The sequence below is a fragment of the Lepus europaeus genome, chromosome 18, assembly GCF_033115175.1.
Source record: "Lepus europaeus isolate LE1 chromosome 18, mLepTim1.pri, whole genome shotgun sequence".
Classification (NCBI taxonomy): Eukaryota; Metazoa; Chordata; class Mammalia; order Lagomorpha; family Leporidae; genus Lepus; species Lepus europaeus.
This window is the reverse complement of record NC_084844.1, coordinates 55507007-55516346: the sequence shown is the minus strand read 5'-3', so window position 1 is coordinate 55516346 and position 9340 is coordinate 55507007. Positions and strand designations below refer to the sequence as shown.

Here is a 9340-nt window from a genome sequence, read left to right as displayed (position 1 = left end):
AAACTGTGGAGGAATTGATGCTGGATTCTGTAGAACTGGTGTTTCATATTGGGTTCTCAAAGTGTGGCTTCCAGATCAGCAGTGGCAGTTAAAGTTACTGAATCAGAAATAACAGTACTAATCAGTTTCTGCAAGGATATAAGGGACTAATGATCCCAGAAGGAAGACTGGGCCCTCCCAGACTTTTCTCCAAGCAAGGCACCTCACAGAGCTCCTTAAACTCACCCACACTGTGGAACTCTTTGGGCTTCCGGTAACAATTTGTTCCACAGAAGAAAATCTGAAAAGCCTCTTGGTTACAAAGCTTTAGGAGAAGGGTTGCTCCTTTGAGACGCTCCTAGATCATCTGAAGGGATACAGGCACACAGCCTGCCTTGCTTGTTCACAGTTATATTCTCAGCAAATAGGAGGTGTCAAAATGTATTGAGTAGATTCGTGAATTAATGAAGGATAGATATCACATATATGCTTCCCTTACCCTCCACAAGGCCAATTGCTTGTTTTTGTGTCTTTATTGCAATGCAGCCACACCCATTTGTTGATGTATTATCTGCAGTTGCTTTTGGGGCCACAGGCCAGAGATGAGTAGTTGAAACAGAATCAGCATTGCCTACGAAGCCTAAAATAACTACTGTCTGGTTGTTGACAGGGTACCCCCTGGTCCATGGTTGTTTCTCTCAAACTCATGTACATACCAATTGCCCAGTTTGTTAAGGGGAAGATTGTGATTCGTGGATGCTCCCAGCGTCTCTGGCCCGAGGACTGAACAGGGGCAGCTGGGAGCTGGAGCACTGAGGCTGGTGCTGTGTGATGAGGTCTGGGCTCAAGTGTCTGTGGCTTGTTTCTCTTGGCCTTTTCATGTTCATTTGTAGCTCTGCAACTCTCAAGGCCTGAGCCAGACACAACTGAAAGATAAATCACTTTATTAAATGTTCAGGACTACAAAACTCTCCTCCCCTAATTTGTGGGTCCACACGCAAGGTTGGTCTCAATTTTCCTCTTCAAGTTCCCTAGAGAAATTCTACAGAAGTGTGAGTGCTCACACTTCTTGTTTTTCTTACTAGTTTCTACCAGTCTGTCTACCCACCTGTCTCTGGGGGCTTCCAGTCTGCAGGAAGCTAAATCTGGAGAAGCAAGGCCACACCAGCCAGGACCCACTTGGATGGATTTTCCTTTGTCTTCAGGTTGAATGTCCACACGTAGGTGGGTCCCCGCTGACTCGTCTTGTATACAGGGCAGGGGTAGACGCTGCGGGATTCCTGCTTATCTGCAGGAATGGCTCTGAGGAACATCACAGGCATGGGGGGCGTTAGGTCTTTCAGCTTTGCCTCCGTGATGACCCCAGCCTGAGGACAAGAAAGGGAGAAGAGGCATCTTAGATCAGACCCAGACCCCAGCCAGCCCGCCTTCTCCTGTGGGAATATCCAAGGGTTGAGATACCAGGGTGAACTGGCTGCCTCTCTGTCCTCCCCTTCCAGGTGTTCTCAGCCACCCACGGTGACATGCCTCTGACGCTCGGAGAACACATTTCCATTGTGTTCAGCCTAAATCACTTCTCGACGTAGCGTTCCCAAAGCTATTATTTCTCACAGGTCAATCCCTTTGGAACTTGTCTGTCTCCTAGTTTTGTTGTCCATTCATTCATAAGCAGATTGTAACTATTTGGCCGATCTCATGTTAGGAGGTACGGCTTCTGACGATGGTTAAGACACGTTTTTTGCCAGCAAATGCTACATATTGGAAGGCTTTGGTCATGTACTGTTTCTGCCTCTTTCCATAAGGAAGGAACCTCATTCACCCTCTAGAGAATCTGGACTTTGCAAAGAGAGAGCTACGTTCCATGTTTACTCTCGTATTGGGAACTGGCCGGTCTTTAACACGCTACATGGGCGTCCCTGCGGTTTTCCAAGATGTCTGAGCAGAGCTGTCTATGGGGGTCATTCCTACTACTCCTGAGAGATTCTGATGAACAAAACGGTCCCTTGGTCAAACAAGTTTGAGAAATGGGTGCTTACTAACCCTGGACTTGAAGCTTTGCAATGTACACTAGCACACTGAAGACACTCTGACGATGAGAAGTTCTCTTTAAGAAAACAGCTTAACTTTTCTAACCTGCTGTTTCCCAAACTTTGACTGTCAGGCCCGCTTTCTTTGCAGCCTGTTGATTTCCTACAACATCACTGTTTTATGGAACACGCTTTTTTTTTTTTTTTAATTTCATAAATGTGAATTTACAAAGTGCAACTTTTGTATTGTGGCTTTCCCCCCCCAACCTCCCTCCCTCCCGTGGCCCTCCCCTCTCCCTCTCCCATCCCGCCCTTTATCGAGTTTCTTATTCAATTACCTTCATATACTGAAGATCAACTTAGTATATACTAAGCAAGGATTTCAACAGGCTGCACTCACACAACCACACAAAGTATAGGGTACTGTTCACTAGTAGTGTTTTTAAGTTTCATAGTAAAACACATTAAGGACAGAGATCCTATGTGGGGAGCATGTACCCAGTGACTCCCATTGTTGATTTAACAATTGGCACTCTTATTTATGACGTCAGCAATCACCCGAGACTCTTGCTATGAGCTGTCTAGGCTATGGAAGCCCCTTGAGTTCACCGACTCTGAACTTGTTTAGTCAAGGCCGTGTCACAGTGGAGGTTCCTTCCTCCCTTCAGAGAAAGGCGCCTCTCTCCTTGATGGCCTGTATGGAACATGCTTTTTGGGAAATACTGGTCCATAGTGAGTCATAGATTTCTTGCCTGAGCATAATGTGACTCTGAGTCCCTTATGCTATGGGCAGCTTGCTTTATTTTCATGATTTTTTTTTTTATTTATAGAGAAGGATTTCCCTTGTTAGTTCTTTTGGAGGCTGATATGAGGCATAGTGAGTAATAGAACTAAGATAAACCGCGGGAATCCCTCCCGCCAAAGAAGTGTTGATGGCAGGGAATGGGAGAGGTCGAGCCCTTTTCCCCACAAATACCATAAATCCAACCATTTCTAAAATGTGTAATTCAGTGGCTTGAAGTGTATTATAAAGTCTGGCAATCATAACCACTGTCTTTTTTTATTTTAGATTTTTTAAAAATTTATTTGTTTGAAAGGCAGAGGCAGAGAGAGAGAGAGAGAGAGAGGGAGAGAGAGAGATCCTGCATCCACTGGTTCACTCCCCAAATGCGGATGCCAGGAGCCTGGAGCAGCTTCTGGGTCTCCCATGTGGTTGCAGGGGCCCATGCACTTGGGCCATCTTCTGCTTTCCCAGGCCATAGCAGAGAGCTGGATTGGAAGTAGAGAAGCCAAGACTCAAACCAGCGCCCATATGGGATGACGGCACTGCAGGTGGTGGCTTTACCTGCTGTGCCACAGAGCTGACCCCGTAACCACCGTCTTAATTCCAGAACATTTTCATCTCTTCAAAAAGAAACTTTGTAACTGTCAGTCAATTTTAGCAGTGAGGCATTTGTAGCCCCAGTTATTCTGGTCCTGTTGTTTATTTCTTCCTTCAATCCTGTTGGTTTTTATTTCATGTAGTTTCACAGCTTTTTTGTTGGGTGCATCTATGTTTATACTTATTATATGCTCTTGATGGGTCTTTTTAATCATGTCTTTTAAAGAAAAAAGAAATTATGTACTTATTGGAAATGTGAGAATTATACAGAGACAGATCTTCCATCTGTTTTTCCACTCCCTAGAAGACTGCAACAGGTAGGGCTGGACAAGGCCGAAGCCAGGAGCCAGGAACTCCATCCAGGTCTCCAATGTGGGTGGCAGGAAATCGAGCACTTGGGCCATCCTCCACTGCTTTCCAAGAGCATCAGCAGGGAGCTGCATCAGAAGCGCAGTGGCTGGGCCTCTAACAGGCACTCCAGTATGGGATGTAGGCATCCCAAGAGTGCTTCACCTGCTGTAGCACAGTGACTGCCCCAGCATGGCCTTCTTTGTCTACAATTTCTCATTTTTTTCTCCAATGGCAATTTTTGTCTTACAGGGTCTGTTTTGTCTGAGACTAAATGTAGGTCATCAGCGCTCCTTTGATTACTGTTTGTAAGATGATGTCTTTTCCCGCCCCCATCCTTTTGTTCTGTTGGTGTCCTGGAAGCCTCAAGTGTCTCTTGTAGAGCTGTAGTTGGATCATGGCGGGTTCTTTTTTGTTTGTTTTATAAAATCGAGTCTGTCAATCTCTGCCTTCCAATTATAGAGCGTAATTCATTTAATTTATTGGTGATAAGGTAGGACTTATACATGCAACTTTGTTCTCTATACGTCTGTGCTCTTTGTTCCTCTATTCCCTGATTACTATCTCACATGTGTGCTGTATTCTAGTGTACCATTTGCTTTCCCTTGTTTCACTGTATTTTTAAAATTATTTTCTTAGTAGTTGCCCTGAAAATTACGATGAACACTGTAATATATAGCAATATACTCAGTTAATTCTAACTTCTAATAATACTGAAAACTTCATTCCTCTATTGTTACATTCCCTCCCCCTCCTTTGTGCTGTTTTTGTCGTTCAAATACATCATTATACATTTTATGCCCATCAACACAGATTTATAATTATTGCGTTATTCAATTGTCCTTAAGTCAGGAGAAAAACAAAAGTTAGCAGCAAAAAAAAAAATGCATTTATACCATCTCTCATATTTACATATGGGATTCCCTTTCCTAAGCCTCTTATTTCTTCATGTGGGGTTTAAGTTACTATTTAGTGTTCTTAGGGCTGGTTTGCTAGAGACAGATTCTCTCCCGCTTTCTCTCTGAAATCTGGGGGTGTCTTAACTTACTTCTGAAAGATAGCTTTGCTGGATATAGAATTCTTGGATCACAGTCTTTCTCTCTTAGCACATGACTGTGTCATCTCACCACCTCTGGCCTTCATGGATTCTGAGAGAAATTGCCCCTTCTTATTCTGCCTTGACAGTGATGAGTCACTTCCCTGTTGCCCATATTAGTTTTATTATAATACATCTAGATATGCATCTCTGAGTTTATTATACTTGGATTTTTTTTTTAGCTCTTTGGATGTAGGTGAATGTTTTTATTCAAATTTAGAAAGTTTGGGGCTGGTATTTCTTCCAGTGGTCTCTCGGGCTCTTCCTGTCTCCTCTCCTTTTTAAGCCCCCGCTGTGTGTATGTTTCTGTGATGGCGGGTGCCCCTCAGGTCTGCGTTTTCTTCATCTGTTTCTTCCACTGGATAATCTAAATGGCCTATTTCCACGTTTCCTGATCTTTCTGCTTCTTCAAATCTACAGTTGAATTCCTCTATTGCTTTTCATTTCAGATACTATGTTCTTCAACTTTGGAGTTTCTTTGATTTATTTTTTTGATAGCTATAATTCCTGTGTCTATATTAATATTATGTTTGGTGAGATGCTGTTCATAAAATCTCCTCCAGTTATTGCTACATGGTTTCCTTTAGTTCTTAAAGGCCTTGTCTGGCAAGTCTACCACTTGGGCTTCCTCAGGGATAGTTTCTTTCAATGATTCTTTCCCTTGTATATGAGTCATTTCTTTTCATTCCTTTATACAGCTCATATTTTTTGTTGAAAACTGTTTTTAAAGATTTATTTATTTTATTTGAAAAGTCAGAATTCAGAGAGAGAGAGAGATTGAGAGAGAGAAGAGATCTTCCATCCACTGGTTCACTCCACAAATGGCCACAATGGCCAGGGCTGGGCAAGGCTGAAGCCAGGAGCTTCATCTGGGTCTCCCACGTGGATGCAGGGACCCAAGGACTTGGGCCATCTGCTACTGCTTTCCCAGGTGCATTAGCAGGGAGCTGGGTTGGATGTGGAGCAGCTCAGACTCAAACTGGCACCCATGTGGGATGCTGACACTGCAGACGGAGGCTTAGCCCTCTCTGCCATAGCGCTGGATCCAAAAACTGCAATTTTAAAACAATAAGGCCACTGTCAAAATCAGATTCTCTCTGTCCATAGAGTTTGTTGTTCAGTGACTTTTTGACTTTTCTCAACTCATTCTCTAAAATCTCTACTCTTTTTCATATATGACCCCTGAAGTGGCTTGCTCAGTTAGCTTAGTGGTCAGCAAATAACTAGACAGAGGTTGTCTTAAAATGCTTGGAACCAATTAGTCTCTCAGGGGTGTGTGTGTGTGTATGTATGTATGTGTGTGTGTGTCTCTGTGTATATGCATGTATGTGTGTGCATGTGTCTGTATATATGTGTATGTGTGTATGTGTGTGCATGTGTGTATGTGTGTATGTATGTGTGTTCTGTATATGTGTGCATGTGTGTATATGTATGTATGTGTATGTGAGTGTGTGTGAGAGTGTGTGTGTGTATGTGTGTTGGGTCATGTGTTTCTTGCTTAGCCAGGCAGTAAAAAACTGTGCCTTAGCTTCACTTTCACAGAGCCTCAAGGTTAGCTGGAGAGGACAGTGTCTGACCTTCTCAAGTCTGTCTGGAGCACACAGATGGCTGTGGGCGGGTGTGCCACCCTGCACCCATCCAAGCACGGCCTTTTAGATGGCCTGAACACATTAGAGGTTTCCAAAGCTTCCTGTTCTCCAGTTTGTCCTTTTTTTTTGAAAGGCAGAGTTACAGAGAGGCAGAGGCAGAGACAGAGAGAGGTCTTACATCCACAGGTTTAACTTTTGGTTTCTCCTCCCATTTGTTCCACTGTCCTCTACTGCTTTAGTGTGAAGCAGTTGTCTGTCTGTTTTCAACAATGCCTCTAGGGAAAAAGGTGTTGCCCTAAGTGGGTTCCAACTCAGGTCAAATAGGAGACACAAGCGGAGCCTTCCAGAACATCACTGGAAGGTTTTCAGGGAATGGGCCTTTGTGAGTGCTGCACCTCTCTGTTGCCCACCACCCCCCAGCCCCAGTAGCTGCCAGGCTGCTGGTTTTCATTTCTAACTGTGAGTTGTTGGATTTCAAGGCTATCCCACAGCTGGGTGTGCAGTGGGCGATAGGGATAGGACAAGTTGAAAGACCACAAAGTGTGCTCTTCTTTCCAAGAGTCTTGAATAAACATTCCTTGGACTGATGAAGACCTTTGGTTAGTTTCCAGACTTCTGATAAAAGTATTTTTTTTGCCATTTTCTCTTTGTTTTATGGAGGATTTTTGGAGGTCCTGACTCTTCTACTTTTGCTGATATCTTCCTGGGATAGAACCTTTGAGGACAAAAGTACATGGTGGACCTGTATTGATTTTTGGAAAATGTTTATAATTTACAGTGACGTATGAAAAACGAGAGGCTGATGACCGGAATGGATGTGCTTGAGTTGCTCCCCACAGCCCTTGCACAGTCCTCCCCTCTGGCCTTTTCCTTACTTTGCTGCTTTTGTACTTCTTTCATGTTGGTGGCTTTATTTTTTTGGAATCCTGCACCACACCTGATACAATGCATGTGTGGTCTCCGTGAATAGAATCTGGTGCAGATCTTCGTGTGGAGGGGGGAAGTCAGTTTCCTTCTCAAGATCCAGGCTGTGTGAACACTGTCCCGTTTCACCGACCTTTCTGTCGGCTCCTATATTTGTTTCCCAGGGCTGGTGTTAGGAATTGCCCTAAACTGGCTGGCTTCAGACAACAGAGACTTAACTCTCTCCCAGTTCTGAGGCTACAGGCCCGAAGTCTACATGTAGGCAGCGCTGGTCCATCTGGAGCTGCTGAGGTGGAGCCTGTCCCAAGCCTCTCTCCCTTGATTCTGACGGTTGCTGGCAAACCTTGGCGTTGCGTGGATGCCGGTCTCCGCCTCCATCCTTGCAGGCCATCCTCTTCTGTGTCTCCGTGTGAATTCACGTCGGATTTAGGATCCATCCTAATCCAGTATGGCCTCATTTTACCCAATGCCATCTGCAAAACCCTATTTCTAAATAAGACCTCGGGGGCCGGCCCCATGGCTCAGTAGGTTAATCCTCCACCTGCAGCGCTGGCATCCCATATAGACGCCAGTTCTAGTCCCAGTTGCTCCTCTTCCAGTCCAGCTTTCTGCTGTGGCCTGGGGTGGCAGTGGAGGATGGCCCAAGTCCTTGGGGCCCTGCACCCACATGGGGAACCAGGGGGAAGCTCCTGGCTCCTGGCTTTGGACGTAGCTCCAAATGGCGCAGCTCTGGCCATTGCAGCCATTTGAGGAGTGAACCAAGGGAAAGAAGACCTTTCTCTCTCTCTCTCTCTCTCTCTCTCTCTCTCTCTCTCTCTCTCTCGCTGTCTGTAACTCTACCTGTCAAATAGATAAATAAATAATCTTTAAAAAAAACTAAGATCTCATTCCGAGGTTCTGAGTGGACATGAATTTTGGGGAGATAGTGTTGAACCCCGCACATCTCTATAGGCATATTCGCATGATCTTCTAGATCTTCTAAGAGTTTTGCACAGTTAGCTTGGTATTGACTGCTACGAATAGCTTAAGTCACCTGCCAAGTGGGCTGTTTGACCAGGTACCGTTTCCAGATCTTGTGTACAACAAGCTTAAACATGCCCTAGAGTCATCCATCCTTGTGTCTTTTTTTTTTTTTTTTTATTTGACAGGTAGAGTTATAGACAGAGAGAGACACAAAGAGAAAGGTCTTCCATTGATTCATTCCCCAAATGGCCGCCACAGCTGGCGCTGTGCTGATCTGAAGCCAGGAGCCAGGTGCTTCTTCCTGGTCTCCTATGTGGGTGCAGGGCCCAAGCACTTGGGCCATCCTCCACTGCACTCCCGGGCCACAGCAGAGAGCTGGACTGGAAGAGGAGCAACCAGGACTAGAACCCGGCGCCCATATGGGATGCCAGCACCGCAGGTGGAGGATTAACCAAGTGAGCCACGGCGCCAGCCCCTCTTGTGTCTTTCATTTATCACACACATTTACACTTGCTTGCCTGCTTCTAATCAGTGACAAGACATCTTCAATCACAGGGTGACAAAATTTGTATCAGCCTTCAAGAGAGGAATCCTTTCAAAATGTCACTTTAAGTGACATCTGCTGTTTCCTTGCCATTGTAGAACAAATTAAAGGCAGATGGGATGCCTGGCCTCCCGGGGCTCCTGACTGAGGAAGGCGGACCAGGGAGAAGATAGGATAGCCCCAGGTCACGCAGCAGTGGGGAGAGCTGGCTGCAGCGCTTTTGAGGACCGCCCACATGCCAGGGACTGTCTCACATAATAACTCATCCAAGGCCGGCGCCACGGCTCACTAGGCTAATCCTCCGCCTTGCGGCGCCGGCACACCGAGTTCTAGTCCCGGTCGGGGCACCGATCCTGTCCCGGTTGCCCCTCTTCCAGGCCAGCTCTCTGCTATGGCCTGGGAGTGCAGTGGAGGATGGCTCAAGTGCTTGGGCCCTGCACCCCATGGGAGACCAGGAGAAGCACCTGGCTCCTGCCATCGGATCAGTGC

General features: G+C 45.7%; 1 protein-coding gene across 1 annotated transcript in view; it reads right to left on the bottom strand.

Moving 5' to 3' along the window:
- Positions 1–1118: 1118 nt before the first annotated feature.
- The window catches only part of DNAH9 (dynein axonemal heavy chain 9), a 359765-nt gene continuing 351543 nt past the window's right edge, over positions 1119–9340 (bottom strand). The window contains exon 69 of the mRNA XM_062215967.1: positions 1119–1346. Coding sequence (XP_062071951.1) covers positions 1119–1346 — 228 coding nt within the window. The remainder of the gene's footprint in view (positions 1347–9340) is intronic.